Below are 17,125 nucleotides of genomic sequence, written 5' to 3'. Positions count from 1 at the left end.
TGAGGGACAATGAATACCTGCAACCAACTTTGACAAGTTCTGCCAGTTCTCAGCTTCTCCTAGGATTTAACCCGTAGACAAGCATATTAGGATTTCTTTCTTTCTTTAGGATGGCCTGAGCCTTGCCTTGAGTATGTGGATGTATGAACTTTTAACAGCACCTGTATTTTCCTTGAACATAAAACCCCCACAACATAAAACCCACCACAGGGTCCTGCATGTCTGAGTCAACACACACCTAGTTGCACTGCACGCTGTAAGAAAACCCTCTTCTGATTTTAGACAGGTGTGGAAGGAAGAAGAGATGTCCTTTCTTTTTTCTCACCACACCACCTCAGAGCACTTTATTTCAGTATAAACTGAGGATTTCCCCTTTTCTTTTACTCTTCAAAGAGCAGCACATTGTGCTACACTCTGAAACAAAACTAGAATTTCTGAAAGCCCCCAGCACACTATGCGCTGCAGCCCGTCCAGGACTTGTGCAAAGTTTGGTACGAAGCCAGTGGATATTCACTACAAAAAGGCTCAGTGTCAGAAGCGGCATGTGGAGGATTCAGCAAGCAGCTCTCCTTAGTGCCAATAGGAGCCTGGCTACTAAGCCTTCACACCTCTTTAAAGATGTTTCCTCTGTCTTTAATAGACATTTGCACAAACCTACTTCGAAGCTGAAACCAAGCAGGCAAAAGTTTTAGCTGGGGAAAAAGAAAAGTCTTAGCCATTAGGAAGCTGGCTCGTTTCCAGAATGGAAAGCATCTGGCCACCAGCTGTGTTTAGAGGACAGCAGGAGTAAGGAATAGATCAGGGCAAAATCTGAGAACCAAGTAGACAGTGCTGAAATTTGTCATGAAAAGAATACCAGCTTTCCTCTGTGATGTCCAAAACCTTTGCCCCTCCCCTACATTCCCCATCCTTTTCCCAGTTCTCAAGCCAATTTTTGGAAAATGGCCCATTCAGGAAAAGACAGATACCCTTTCCGGGCCTGGGAAGGGATCCAGTAGGGCTCTAGAACAAAAAAACTGGGAAGTGTGGAAACTGGCAGCACATGAGGCAAAGTGGAAATGTGAGGAAATTCTGGAAACTTAGGGAGGACTTTGCAGAGAGGCAGAAAAAAAAGATCTGCCATGAAGCAGGGGCAGGATGCCTTTAAGTCCTCAAATATTACAGCAGTGGATTAGTATAAAAGAGACGGAAAGGAACCGAAACAGCCTTTCACTCATGACAGTGTGGAAAATTATTAAACAAACAAACAAAAATAAATCAGGAAGTTTTTCTAAGGCTGTATATTTTTTTCCATTTCACCTAGATTAGAGGCAATATTTTCCCTCCAAATTTGTAAATTATTGTAATTCATACAAAGACTAAAGAAGCAGAAAGCTTTTTATTTTTTGAGATGATAACACCATCTCTCTAAAAGATGCTAATAAAACGCTCTGCTGGAAAGAGCCTTATCAGACAGGGATGGTATTCATGGGCACCCACTGAAACTCACACTGCTTTTTAGATTAAATTGACAATGGAGCCCTTCCCCCCAACCCCAGATTAATGGAATGAAGAATCCATGCATGAAGCCACATATAATAATGCTCGGAGATTATGAAACAAGCTAGAAGACAAGATCAGAATTACAATTGGTCTTGGCGAAGTGGGCAAACTGCCACAATTAAACCAGAACAAATTTAATAAAGGCAAGTTGAAAGTGTTATACTTTGGAAGGTATAGTAAACAAATGCACAAATAAAATCTGGAGCTCCTGGGAAAGCAACACCAGTGAATCACCCAGGAATTATAACAGGAGATGGACTAGATCAAAGTCAGACACGGAATGTTCTTGTAGAAAATATTTTCTGATATGCTTTACACATGTATTTTCTGTTATGCTTTATGTAAACCACAGGAGATGGCTACTCTGCTTTGCTTGTTCCTGTATAAAACGTGTGATGAGTACTGCATTTTGGGGAAACTGGGGAGCTAGGAGGGGAATGACAGCAAAAAACAGAGACCTAAAAAAAAAAACTAGCAAAGAAACCAGGAAAGACTATACTAGCAAGAAAAGTAAGATAATGCCTCTCAAACATAGAAGAATCTCATAAGAAGATCTTGTAAGATCACCCGTTCTTCCTGTCAATCAGAACTTGAAGGAAAAGTGGCTTGATTTTCAGTAAAGAAATTCCAAATACTCTCTTAGGAAAACCTTCCAATTACGAGGGTGGTGAACATCACGAATCCCCATCACTGGACATTTCAAGAGCCTGCACGCTGCACATTCACTAGTGTGGTTCAGTCAGACCTCACCCAGCCCACAGCAAGAGAGGTGGACTAAAAAAACGCAGTTTTCAAACACTTGTCTGTGGATCCACAAAGGTCCACTGACTACTTCCAGGAGAAAAGAATCCCAGGGTCACAGAGAGGCTGGATCTTCTGCTGGCAAAAGTGATGAGGGTCACTGGTTGAAAAAGAATTGAAAGTCATGATTTAAAAAATTTTTTTTAAGGTTCCTTTCAGCTATACATCTATGACTTCAGGATTACCAATGGTTTGAAATGCAAAAGCTATTCCTTTATAAATCAATAACAGCAATCACTAAATGTGGTTTAGTGGTGGATTCGATGATCTTAAAGGTCTTTTCCAGCCTAAACAGTTCTATGATTCTCTGAATTCTTCCCTGTAACAGCTTTGAATGATAGCTTCTTGGGGCTTGTTCTCTCCTACCATTTGCTAGACACTAGCAAAGCAGATCTTGCAGCAGCAGTGGGTGTCACGCTTTCGTTGTGCTCAGCTGTCCAGACTCACAAGACCCAAAGAAGCCAGAGGACATACGAGTGCATGGGCCAGCACAGCCCCGCCGTGCAGCGTGTGTTTGGAGCCAGCTGTGCTTGGGCACTACAGCCTTTGGCTCACAGTTGTCTGAGTGCCCCAAAACACAGTGGCCACTCAGTTCATGTACAGCCACCGAAAGACATAGTAAGCCCTTTATCTCTGAAAGAAAACCAGCAAACGTTACCACAGGCACTTCCAACTCATCAGAAGAACAACGAGCACAGAGTTGTCAGTATTTCTTTCCCACTGACTCCCAAGCAGGTTCCTACAAACGCTCAAAAGCCATCACCTTCCAGGGGCAGCCTGTGCACTCAGGACTCTACAGGCCCTTACCAAAGCACAGTTAGTGTTTGAGCTAGAAGCAGGGGCACAACACTCGTGGCTATCATCACAGCATAAGATCCCAGACTGCCTATCCAAGGTATATCTGTGGCCATGTTTCCCAGAAAAAGCTATTTTACCTATGGATATATGCATATGCAACCCTTGATGACTTGGCTGGGCACTATGCATGTACCCAAGGGAAGAATTTTAATATTGTGATTTGAAAAGCTTTGCTATGTTACACCATGAAGCTGCAGGGTGAGGCCGGCTGCTGTCTGGTTATCATTGGCATGGAACGGTGAGTTTCCATGGATGAGGAGGAACACCAAATGACAACAAACATCCCTGTGTATTGCTGTTACATCAACCATGGTCTTGCTTCTCCAAGATCACAACGTTCACATAGAAGTTGCCATTACCCAAATGCTCCAGGCAACATCTTATGTGAACATCTACTATACAAAAAAAAAAAAAAAGTCTGACCGACATGCTGCATCTATGTGACATTAGTGGTGATTCAGACATTTTTGTAATTTGTTGCAGAAACTGTAGAGGCTTTAACAGACCAAGCACACAGGAGGATTTATACCTCAGGAGAGTCATAAACCAGCTTCATACCGTGTTGATAACTAAAGCCCAAGCTGTGTTCTCTGAGCATGCCAAAAGCTATCAACATGGAAGAGCACCCAATGTAGATACTTCAGCAAGAGGACAAAAGGTTAACATTCACTGTCAAAATAAAACTTCTAAAGTCTAGGAACTGGGCACAGCTTCTGAACGGCATGCTAGAAAATAAATATATTAATGTCACTTTGGCATGGAGAAGGCAACATCTTTGCCTACTTCTTGCTGTGGTTTTCAGAGACAGTGTCAGGAATGTTGTGGCAGGTAGCAGATTTGCCTTGCTTACAATATGCTGCAAAATAAATGAAGCTTTGACATTAAATCACATCCCCCATCCCACCCCATCCAAACCTTGCATTGTAGATAACCTATACATTCTCACGATACAGCAAGAAATCATTCTATAGTACATATTTAATTATAATTTAAAAAAATCTAACTCGGACACAATCTCTGGCCAGTAGCAAAGTATCGACACATTACTGAAGTGAAGATCTGTTATCATCCCTTCACTGCAACAAACAGAAATCAGCATCTCGAGAAGGGTCTCCAGAGGTATCATATCACAACCAATCGCACCAAATAAAAAAATATGCTAATTTCACAAATGAAGTTTGACAAGAAGTAACATTGCATTTGTCTTGGCGAAACGAAGCACGAACGTAACATTTCACAGGTACAGTTACCATGCAAATGCATGTTGAGTTTGCCATTGCTCTTAACCCCAAATCACGAGTAGCATGCAGTTCTCCTGTCCCCCCCAACTACTATATTAGAGATAGTCTGGGTAATGTACCTCTTTGGTGTAACCATAGCCTGTTAGGCAAGATTAGACCACCCTAGGAAAGAATACAAGCAAAACTTGATCATATGTATGTTTACACAATGTACATTTTACCATTTAAAAAAACCAAAACATGTTACATAGGTTCTCAAACACAGCTCTGTTGAAAATGAAATTTTAAGCTTAAGAAATAGTTTTAGAACTACAAGGCCACCCCATTATTTTTTATGAACAATTTAAAAAGTTCCCACCCCTAAAAATCTGCCAGGATATTTCCTCAGCTGTATCAGTCTTACCCACTCTCTAATACAGTTGACCTTTGCTCGACAGCAATAACAGTTCTTACATTTCTTAATTGCATGAGATAATGGACTCCGGGATAGATATGGTTCTTAAATATGTAACACTGGAACAAATCTGCATTAAATGATTAATTGGTCAATTCGAGTGTTCCCTGGCACGACCACTCAGGCAGGGGCTTCTGCTCTTCGCTGACGTGAGTTCCAGCTTTTGTTGGCATCAAACTCCACGATCACGTGTGTGTGTGTGTGTTCAAAACTGGAGTACAACAGCGATTCACTGGATAGTCTTGTACCCTGTTTGCTGAAAAAAAATGGAGGAGCTTTGTTTTCTGCATTCCCTCATCCAAATGGAGCTGCAGCCCCAACACAGCACCTTTGGCCAACACAGAACTATTTGGATGCAAAGTAGAATTATAAGATCTTTTTTTTTGTAGTCGTTCAAGCAACTGCAACAGGTTTAAGCAACTGCAACAGCAGACTTAACTTGCAGGGTCTTTATTAGAGGGTTACCATCTTCCTCAGCTTTACACAATGGAGCCCTTTGAAGAAGACAAATGAATTGACTGAATCCTTGTGGCCAACGTCCTCTGTAAGTCCTGTAGTACATTTTGACCAGACGTTTCTCCATTCTTGTCATACAACAGCTGTTTGAAAGCTTCGTTTTCAATGAGGACCATCATATTTTTTAGAAAGTATCCTTCACAATAGGAAGATAGTTCTGTGACTCCGAGAAACTACAAGAAGTGAAATTAGAGAAAGATAACCACACTGATAAAACCTGCTCAACAAATACAGTGCGTAAGAGCTGCACACAAATACACAAGCTAAGCCTTTTAGACAGACACAGTAATGCTTACAGATATATATGCATGGAAAGGAAGGAGTTAATCGAATGGTATTTTATGCTGATGATTCTGCTAATAATTCCATATTATAAGACCCTGGCTCTTAAGGAAACAAATTTCCAGGGGCTGAAACTTTGCTCCCTTGGGAATCGGTGGGAGTTTTAACACAGAGTTCACGAGACTCATGACTTCATGTTAGAAATTACACCCTGGAACTACAGGTTTGGGAAAACATACTATAGACCAAGTTTCATGAAAGCCGCCCTTAGCAAGGATGGGACATATGACTGCAGAAACCTGTCATGCAAAATTTCATGCTTTGAGCAATCTTTGGGAGAGAAAGGGAGGTTTGTAGAGCACATTGTTTAGGGCTGTCAGTATCTCCCTTATGTTGGACACTGTGTCAGGGTAATAGGCAGGGATACTGTAATGTGTGAGCAAACCATAAATGTGTGAGTGAAAATGCATGAGCAAACCTTAAGTGATCTGTACTGGTCATCTGATGGGTGACCTGTACTGGTAGTCACCCACTGGCTAGATCCTGTGGTCATATAAAGAGTATAGTCATGATATTCCACTGTAGGTGTAACTATAAGCCATGCAAATGTAGAGCAGTGCTCAGCTCATCCTGCTGCCCAAGTAAGCTCCTGCTAGGTCCGAGCTCTGAGTAAAGCAAGAACTTTTGGCTGCAAGGTGCAGCCTGAAGGGCCAGAACTGCTGAGGCATTGCACAGCTTTGGGTCCAGACCAGAATAACTACACAGCAGTGTTGCCCACCATCACCTTACCACATTCAGAACTAAGAACAGAAATTGCTAAAAATTTAAAACAATAAAAAAAGAGAAAATAAATACAGATTAGGGCTAGGTAGGATCTGTCTTCCTGAGGAAAATGAAAGAATTTAACTCAATTTCAAACCATGCAAGTTTTCATCAAATTATGAGTGCATTATTTTGCACCTAGACGTGACAGCATGTGTGTGAATCTGTATTCTTCCCTGAAACACCATTCGTCCCTATTCATTACTCCAATATATCCTTGAGATTGAGGAAATAATGTGCTTTTCTTATTCAGATCTGTTCTGAAGCCCAAATTGCAATCTGTGTGAGTGCCGAGTGTTTTAGGAATGCATTTCAAAGTCCAAATGATTTTGTTGGGAGTTTGGGGGCATTCACATAAAACACACTGGTCTCTAGTGAACACTAATCAACCACCATTACAAATCCAGTTTGTCCAGTATCTTCCTTTCTTTCTGGAAGTAAAGAACAGTAACAAAGGCTTTGAAAAATAAAACTCTTAAATTGATACTTATCAAATGACTGCATTTGTATGTGTTGGGCCCAATGCTGTTTAGTGTCTTCATCTTAGTGATCTGCATGATGGGACTGAGTGTACCTTAATGAAATTTGCTGATGATACCAAACTGACTGGGGAAGCAGCATTTCAGAAGGGAGAGCCATGCTGCAGGAAGACCTGGATAGGCTGGAAGGGCGGGCTAACAAGAATCTTATGAAGTTCAATGAGGACAAGTATAAAGTCTTATAGCTGCAAAAACATAATCCATGAGTGCAGCACAGGCTGGGATCTACCCAGCTGGGGAGCACCTCTTTGGAAAGGGACCTGGAGGTCCTGGTGGACAACAAACTAAGTATGAGGGAACAGTGTGCTGCTGCTGTGGCAAGGAAAGGCAAAAGGATGCTAGGTTGCATCAACAAGGGCATCACCAGCAGAGACAAAGAAGTCATTATGCCATTCAACTCCGTGCTTGTTGGCCACACCTGCAATACTGTGTTCAGTTCTGGTCCTGGCTGTACAAAAAAGATGTGGACAGGCTGGAGATGGTCCAGAGAAAGGCCATACAGATGATTGAAGAACTGGGAAGCTGTCCTATGAGAAGTGGCTGAGAGAATTTTTCTGCCTCGAGAAAAGCTTACGGGAGACCTTAGCACCATGTTCCAATATTTAAAAGGTGGTTAAAAAGAAGATGGAGACTCCCTTTTCAAAAGGAGTCACAGGGAAAAGATGAGGGGTAACAAGTACAAGTTACTCCTGGGGAGATTCCGACAGGACACAAAAGGATAATTTTTCACAATGAGAAAAATTAGCCATTAAAACAATCTCCTCGGGGAAGTGGTGGACTCCCCAGCATTGGACACTTTTAAGATGCAGCTAGGCAGGGTGCTGGGCCATCTTGTGTGGACTATGCTTTTGCCAAAAAAGGATGGACCAGGTGCCTTCCAGACTAATATTCTATGATTCCACTTTGCAATTTTAAGAATGGAAAGCCCATAGGGATGCCACAGATTATTTTAATACTCTCAATCGAGCTTTTAAATTGTCAGTCTGACCAAACCCCCACTGTCTCCCCTTCCTACCAGTACTTCATCTCTTTAACCCTCTCAACTCAAGCTCTTGTTCCTATAGCTCCTTTTACACAGCTTATCACCCTGCAACAACCTTTCGAGAACCCAGACGCCCACCACAGAGAGCTTTCCAAACCTGTGCTCACTTCATGCTGTGCTTCCACCAAGCCATATCTTTCTCTCAATCATAATAACAAAGACTGTGCTCCATATGCCTCTGGGCCAATCTGCTCGCACATGTCCATCTGGAAAGGCAGGTCTCACCATCACCTGAGCTCCTGCAGGTGCAGCTGAGCTTGCATAGTAGCAAGGACTAGAAATGGTACCTACAAGAGGAGCAAGTTACTCAAAACCTGCTCCTGGCTGATGCAGTGGTTCCTGGCTTCAGCACCTGCTCAGCTTATTCACATCCTCACCGCGGTCTAACATGAGCTTCTTCCACACTTCAGAGAGCAACACGGGAAGGCAGAGGAAGCCGTGCTTGAACTGCTTGTGAGCTCCCCTGGCTCATTAGGACCATCTGGCTTCTTCCACCACAAACACTGTTTTCTTGTACTCCCATGACAAACAAATGAAGCTACTCTGTGTCGGGGACACTCTGGGCAGAACAATCTGTGCTCAGACTAATCACCTGCACATCACACAGACTGGGAGCAAGAAGATGGAGCATCTTCTCTGCTCTGCAAACATCTGAACTAGCTTGTGTGTGTGTCTGTGTGTGTGTGTGTGTGTCTGCATCTGTACCTGTGTCTGTGTGTCTTGAATTCAGGTCCTGGAAACTTTCTAGTTATAGTGGTATAAAGCTTAGCCCTGGCAATTTACTGTAAGCTGGGTAAATTAGCCCATGCAGATCCCTAGGGTGACGTGGCTTAACTAATTCCAGAAGTCAAGATCTCATTCACAGCTAGTTTGGCTATCTCTGCAACACGCTACCAGAAGTCAAGATCTCATTCACAGCTAGTTTGGCTATCTCTGCAACACGCTACCCACATCAGTGTTAACATGATCCTGGCCTCTCAGGTACACCATTTCCACTGCCTACACTGGGAGATGCAGGCACAAAAAACTTGGAGGCTGGAGCCCTTATAGGCAAACAAGGAGCTGGATTTAGACACTGGGTTTGTTCAGTCCCAGCATTAGCAGTGTACAAGAACCTCAGACAGATCTTAAGCTCCGTATGAAAACTTTTGTCAATCAGGATGTAAATCACAATTCAAAGAAAACATGTCATTTTAAACAAAATTATTCATTTTACTTTTAGTAACAGTAATACAAATTGAGATGTTCCCACATGACCTAGAAGACAAATCAAATATTTTTCAAAGGATTCCTGCACTGCTGATTTTTTCCTATTACAATAAATGGACCTGCAGATACGTCTAATTTCTTATTCATTTCATAGGTAGAACTTTATGCTATTTCAAACTCTGATTGCATGTTGTCTGTACATCAAGACCTAATATTACTACTCTCTGTAGGAAATACCTGATGATGGGAATGGAGGTCAGATCTGCAGGGGTTTGAATCAATCTGCAGGATTACTCTGTTCAATCAAACCTCTGTGTCACGCTGCACCATTTTATCTTTCACATAGACCATGTAAGTTATAGGAAAAAAATCATCTAAGGAATGCTTTGAAAATATTTCATTGCAACTACTCATGTATCATTTCTATCTTCCAACTGAAAGTCTAACTAGTAGGCACATAAGAGAAGGAGAAAAACTGAAGGGAGCAATGTGGCAAACACCTCCAAAAATGAATGAAAACAGGTCAAAAAATACTTTTATGCCTCATGATTTAGGCTTCCTCACAGGCTAAGTAAATAATTTGATTCCAGTAAGAAGCTGTGAATCTCTCCTCTCCAAGACATAAAGTTCTCATTACCATCCTTGCACAGCTTGGAGATGTTGCACTTCGACAACGTAGCATTTTTATGTATTGACAAGCTGTCACCAACATTTAGTGTATCCCCCCAGTGGGCTTCGGGCAGGAGGAAACAGAAAATTGTAATGGGGAAAATGCAGCTTGGAAGGTGAAAGAGAGGTGTCCTATTCAGTTAGCTGATTCCTGTCAAATAACTCAGCAGAACTGGTTGACATGATAGGTCTGCCACAGGGTGGTACACTCATATTGAGTTTGAAGCACTTAAGAGAAGGAGGTGAGCAGTTGCTCTTCCACTACATGATTTAGGACTGTTGCTACACTACATACCTATTATCCACTCAGTCCCAGTAAATGACAAATCTTAAATAAATGAAGAACTATCACTACTTATCATAAAATGGACCTATGAGTATGACGACAGACACACAACATAAAAGCAGATGTGGTTATTTTTACCTTGGCATGATTATAAATATCCACGCAGTTTTCTGTATTAATGCTTTTTGCGCAAATGATCTCACAGTGTCGTTGTAAAGCTTCAAGCTGGAAAAATTTAGCAGCAGAGAGAAGCTAAAAAAAAAAAAGCGAGGAAAAAAATAAAACTGCTGAGCCATACAGAATTGGAGCTTGCTTCTTTACTGTTTCATTACATTTTTTTCCTCTGCCCCTGCTTCAGCTAGCACGTATGTACTGACAAACAGCCAGAATGAGCAAGTTGCTTGGTTGCTTTGACCCTTTGCAGTCCCCTCTCGATCACACTGTGGGAAGCTGCACGTGGAGAGACCACGACAGGCTGCTCACATCCATGTGCTGACTTTGGAATGGGGTGAGGGCTGGTGTGTGAGAGACAAAAGGAAATGGTACCTTTTGGAGAGACTTCAGTCACTTTGCAAACATGACTCTGCAAGAGGGGATCTGAAATTATGTCCCAGGGAAAAAGGGTTCTGGTTCAACCATTCCCCAAACTCTAGCTGAAACAGAGCATGTTGGCTGGATGTGGCGATGTCAGCAGAAGGGCCAGGACCAACATAAGAATTAAAACCAGGTGATGATGACCACCCTGGGCACTTAAAAATCTAGAGAGGCAATAAACCTTAGATCTCACTGCAGCAAGCTCAAGGAAATGGAGTCAGATCTGATCTCCATATGTTTCTTGCTCTAGCTAGAGAGCAGCACTATGGTCACGTCTGGGCCACAGGCACTGAAACACTGTCCTGCTCCACAATACTCCAAGGAGCAGGTCCACAGTGGGATACAACACAAAGGTAGGAGCCAGCTTGATGTGAGGCACTGCCTAGTTAACACCCGTATTAGTCTCTGTATCGCTGCACCACCACGGCTCTCCTGCCATCAGGACTCAAGCTGATCTCCCTCCCTGGTCCTGCATGCACCCTTTGGACTGCCATTGCCTTGGGATCTCTGCATGCCACTGTACACTGAGGGCATGACCTGAAGCCTGTAGAGAGAAAATGGCTTAGATTTTGACTTCTTCAACTGATTTCAGTAGTGCTAAGATCTTCTGCCCCTTTATTGCCCCCTTTCTGTCCTTTTACAGCAGGGAAAAAGGAATTTCATTTTCTGTCTTTCCATGGTAGGTCATTACCTGTGGCTCTCTGCACTGGCTTAGGAAGCAGGTTGGGGTTCTTCCTTGCTTGATACTTTGCTCTAAAACAGCCTGGCTTCTTAGGGCAAGCTGTTCAGGTGTTTAGGCACTTACATGGCTGTTATCATCTAGGACTGCATGACAAAGAGCTATCCTGTGAATCCTCAAAGGGCTCTCATGCCACTAGGTAGGAGCACTGGGGAACAAACCCCTGAAACTTCCATGACATTATTCTGACTTCTTTGCAGTCCACTCAAGCTCTGCTTTAATCCCATAAATAAATCCAAGTGCTGGAAATCTGCAGTGCTGATGTGATAGCAGCCAGCTGGCCTCAATTATGAATTGCAGCAAAGATTTCTATGGAGTATTTCTGGTGCTTCTTGTTATCATATTTGTAATAAGGCAAGTTGCTAAATGCAGCTTTGAAAGATAAAGCCAAATCCTATTCCAGCTGCCTCTGTGGCTCAAGCAGTCACGTGCTGGTTTGTAATTACTTTAAACTGTGAGGAACCGTGGCCAGATCTGTTATCAACAGATCAATCAATCAATCATACATTCTCGAGTCACAGAAGTTTGGAGATGTCACAAAAGTAGAGCAAGCAGCCAGATGAACTGCAGCACAAGCTTTTTAACAGCCTAGGTGATAACACAAGCATCCCTATAACAATGTTGCACTACCTAGTCTGAGACTCCTAATTTCAGAAAGGGTCAGAAATTCAGGAGTTTCTTTTAAAACTATGAGTGAAATAGAGACTCAGTGACTTTTTCCTATAAAGCTCAGAAAGTCAACGTGGGTATGCTTAGTTTAAAAATCCACCACCAGCACTGGAGAGGGATGATTTCAGTCCTGGCCAGTTCCATTCTCCATCTGCCAGCAGGGTTGGTACAGATGTCCCTGTACCCAACAGAATCGCTCCCAATTTCTGTTTAGCAGTATTTTGGTAAAAGTCAAGCCTTGCATCAATGCCCCAGACAGTAGTGTCATAGGGACAGACTAATGAAGGTAACAATAAAACATCACAGTGGCAGACTATAGTCTGTACACTGATGATTACCAGCTGCTTAGGCAGCTCTGATTTTAGTATTTACTGTCCTGTATTCTTTTTGGTTGCCATAATTTGGTGATTGACAATAGGAAAACTCCCTGAATGACCATCATCAAGAATTTGCTCAAATATCTCTTGGTTCAGTTTAGCTGGAGCCATTAGATTGCTCATAGCTGGCAATGACAGCACACAGTACCGGGAAGAGGATGACTTAACATCCATACGCTCCAGTCAGCTCCAGTTGCCTTCGTTTGGCTTTACCAAACGGGCACAACGGCGCTGGATGTTTTACATGCAGTGAGAAAGGGACAAAGAAGTCTCTATATCTCAGGGAGCAGCTTGAGGTTTCGTTCAGAAAATCTGACAGTCACACACTTGAAACTGAACTGAACTGTGACTCCAGGGGGATTTCTCTTATGATTAAAGCAGGTACTTGCCCAAGAATTCTCCTAAGTGAGGAACGAAACTGGATGCTTTAACTCTGCTGAGATCTGCTGGGCATCTAGGCCTGACCTAATAAACCAGAAGAGTGTGGCAGAGGGAAGCTGACCAGCCCAGCTGGAGCAGGGCACCTCACCTATCAGGCTGAGAGAGAGAGAGGATGGCATACTATGCTGCCAGATTTTGGTAACATCATCTTTGTACTTCGCTTGAAAGAGCCTTTCAAAGCATCCAACTAGAAATTTTTATTTCAGATACTTTTTTTGCTTGTTGATCATGATTTTTCTGCTCTTTCTTCACTGACAGTCAACTTCATATTGGCAAAAGTTACCATAATGGGCCAAGAAGGAGACTGAGTGTCCCCCACAGGACTGTGGACAGCCTGGGCACTCCGCTGCTGCCTCTTATGGGAGCGCTCATGTCTTGCCCAACGACCACGTGCCCCTGAGTGAACAGCACACAGATCACTTAGCATTGCTCCCACTGCAATTAAGATAAATGTCTCTTACCTCCATAATTTCATTATTTTTAATCAGGAGTGACTCTGCACCTCCATAATAAAGATACTGCATAACCAACTGTAATAAAACGAAGAAAACATTTATAAAAAACAATCCAACATGTCAGGGAACAGAAAGTGATGGAAAGTTTGCAGGCAATACCTGAGGCTCTCCAAAACCACCAAGAGTTTGTAGATAAAACTGTCCTAAACCTCCTGATTTCCAGACATATTTGGTTAACCTCTCCCCCCTCTGCACAGTCCAGTGTTTCGTTCTTGCAGGTAGTCTAATGTCACAACCCTCACCAGCCATATTGGACGTTCTGGTAAGTTCCAAACAGTCTGCAGCAAGCTGATTAACTCATTCTGAATTTTCAATGTATTCCCCCAGTATACTCAGTACCTCCTTGATTCAGGAAAATATAGCATCTATAACGGTTACTCCCTTATTCTCTCCCTGGCAATGGCACCCCCTCCCTTTATCCAGCTGTGTGTGGGCACGCATGGATGATGAGAAAGAGTGGGGGAGGCTTTGCACTGTAACACGAGCCAGCTCAGATCCCTCTGCAGTGAGCTTCCAGCAAGCCTGAAGTTATTGTAGGCAGCTGGGAATTATCTGCAGCAGTAACAGTCACTACATGGAACTGTCTGAGCTCTGACACAAACAGAGGGAAGCATATACATGTATACGCTACAGATACAGAAAGCAAGCCCTGTTATTTTCATGGCAAAAACTGTTAAGGAATGAAGTGTACCTCTTCCAAGCCTGCCCATTAAATACAGAAAGAGCCAACCAGAGAAAAAGGAATCAAGTGCTTTACCTTGACATGCACTGCTTTGTCTGTGTAGCCCGTGTAAGTGAAATGCATGCTGTTGTATCTGGTCGGGCACAACATTTGCAATCAATAACACCTGCAGCTTAGTGTATGAATGGAGATGAAGCCTGTGGTCATGAAACCACTACTCTGAACTACGTGTTTATCGAATATATACATACTAATTTGGACAGGGCATGTACGATGTTCCTATTACATGTTTCATTTAAATTCAATGTGAGAACTGACTTTACCTGAAAGATGGGGTACTTCACATAGTTGATCTCAATACAAGTACTATCAGATGAGGGCTTGCTAGACAGCAATGCTTTAAACCTAAATAAAAAGGAGCGAGATTGAAACACCATCCCAATTATCTCTGAAAAAGTACGGCAAAGTGGAAGGACAGCATCAGCTCTTGCAAAACCAGTACACAGAAATGAATGGATTTGTCACCAAAAAGTATCAAGATTTAGACACTGACATAAAAGAAAGTTCAAATCAAAAGAAAGAACGCTCTCTTTTAGGAGATTTGCATTTCAAATTTGGAAAAATACATCTAATATCACAATAGAATAAAACGTATATAGGAAATTCAGATTCTGTAATGACGCCTATTACGAAACCCAAATTCATTTTGCCCTTTTTTTTTTTTTTTTTTGGAGGCAATATGATGTTTTAGGAAGACTTTCAAGAATTAAAAACTGCACACCTTTTTTGAAGGAGGGAAATTTTGTTCTAAGTTCGTGATGCTGCTTTAAAAAAGTGTTTTGGAACAAAATATTAGAACAACTACACTCAGACTTAATGCTTCTATGTAGCCTCAATACAACTGTGTAAGAAGAGGCAGGAGAGACAACTGGATACGCTGCTGTTCTCTGATTATCAAAACCTGAAATTCAGACACAAGTTTCAGGCAGAAAACACATCTTAAGTTAATAATTGCAGATTTATGTGAGACACACATATGTAGCCATCTTTTTCCCCAAACCAGACATTCCCATTTGATCAGAAGGTGAAAATGGGAAATGTGCTGCCCTTGTACTTCTTTTTTTTTGACAATTCATCTGACTTTCTAGTGGTAGTGTAAAGCTTGTTTTATCTATCAAGACCAGCATTTGCTGGATGGTAACCTTTTCCATATCATGGCTGCATCTTGTAAATTAAAATAGGGATAACAATCTATTTGCTTCTACTAGTGTCAAACTCTATTATGAAAACAATTTAATGGGTTTAAAGCTGGAGTCTGGGATGTGTTTGTACCTCGACCAATAAGCTCTAAACCAAAATACCTATTTCTTAATTGAAGGCAGGGTCAGATACTGCAGTTGCTTTACGCAAATCTCTTTGCGCTGTGGGTTGCCAGCATAGCCAGCATCAGTTCCCACATCGCTCAAACTTGGTGGCTTGTCCTTGCCACATCTTGAAATAAGCTCTTATGGAGGGCCAGCCAAATTTGTTTAAAAGCACACCTTTAATCATAAAGCTGGATATAAATACGGTTTGTGGGCAACCTTAAAGCTGGGTTCAGCTGCGTGACCCATATCCAGCCTTCTGGGCACAGAGAACAGACTATAAATACTGCCTTTGGATACACTACGATCTGTTCCGTAATTATTTTAAGAATATCAAATGCTGTCAATGAATTGTGTGATAGTAGCATGTTTTTCCTGGAGACTGCCTACCCTGATGCAAGGCAGGATTTAGCCACTCTCAGGTTATTAAGAATCAAAATATTAAGAGTCCTCTATGATTAAGAGCTGGCTGCAGCAATGAGCTCCATGCAAATGTGCCTCAGTGGAATGAAGTCAGATGCATGACCAGAAGCATGGATCATTTGCTGGGTGGGAATCTAGTGATGGAAGTACTTGTTAAACGTCCTGCAGATCAACCAGAAACAAGCTGTTGAGATGTTCTGCTTAGGAAAAACTTGAAGATTAGGCCACTAGCCCTCAAAGAAGCTTAAGAGAATAATATTTTTTTTTTTAAAAAAGAACAATTACACAATCAAATTCTATTTTTGTTAAAACCCAGAAATGTCTCTATATTTTACCTTGGTGATGCAGTAAATAGCAACACTCTATGTGCATAAAATGGTCTTCCTTCCACCAGAAATGTAACATCTGACATCTCTTTGTTGTTAAGAAAATGGGGATCTAGAATCACAAAAAGAAGGGGGGAAAAAAAAGAAAAAGCCAATAACTTCAGTTTGGAAGAGGTCATGAAGGCACAGAATATTTTCCTGTTTTGACAAAAGGAGACAATAGTGTACAAGGATATTGTTTTTAATGAGTAAAGCCCATAAACCTATTTTGGACAGCCTGAGACAGAAGCCCCCCAGACAGCCACGTGGAGTTCAGACGAAGGGAATTCAAAGCTTTGAAGTCCGTGACGACCTTTGCTGAGACGACAGCCAGCTGTACCCGCCGTATGGAGCTGGCACAGCCTCCCAGCTCTGCTACCCAAAGCAAACTGCAGCTGAACGGATGCTCAAGGGCCCTGGGCTCATTTATACCCTATTAGGCCCCTCTCCCTTTGTGAGGAAGTCTTCATGCCAAGGAGAAGAGAGTCCTGGAAAACTGGTTGAGTCTTTTCTTGGTCACACTAAAACAACACGGGCTCCGTCAGCAGGGCTGGGAGGGCTGTGCTGCCACGGTATCACCTGCAGCGGTTTGAGTTGCGGACAGATGTTCAGCTCCAGGCCCCAGGCTCAGATCCCAGCCTAATTAGCAACACAGACAAATCTTTGCAGATTTACAGTCCCACTCGAACACACCT

General features: G+C 42.3%; 1 protein-coding gene across 1 annotated transcript in view; it reads right to left on the bottom strand.

Annotated features, from left to right (window-relative positions):
- Nucleotides 1-4,165: 4,165 nt before the first annotated feature.
- BTBD11 (BTB (POZ) domain containing 11) overlaps nt 4,166-17,125 on the bottom strand; it is a gene marked incomplete at its 5' end in the record, with an annotated part of 78,771 nt that continues 65,811 nt past the window's right edge. The window contains 5 exons of the mRNA XM_009872456.1: nt 4,166-5,585; nt 10,400-10,513; nt 13,543-13,611; nt 14,602-14,683; nt 16,401-16,503. Coding sequence (XP_009870758.1) covers nt 5,376-5,585; nt 10,400-10,513; nt 13,543-13,611; nt 14,602-14,683; nt 16,401-16,503 — 578 coding nt within the window. The remainder of the gene's footprint in view (nt 5,586-10,399; nt 10,514-13,542; nt 13,612-14,601; nt 14,684-16,400; nt 16,504-17,125) is intronic.

The sequence above is a fragment of the Apaloderma vittatum genome, unplaced genomic scaffold, assembly GCF_000703405.1.
Source record: "Apaloderma vittatum isolate BGI_N311 unplaced genomic scaffold, ASM70340v1 scaffold3527, whole genome shotgun sequence".
Classification (NCBI taxonomy): domain Eukaryota; kingdom Metazoa; phylum Chordata; class Aves; order Trogoniformes; family Trogonidae; genus Apaloderma; species Apaloderma vittatum.
This window is presented reverse-complemented; position numbering and strand designations above follow the sequence as displayed.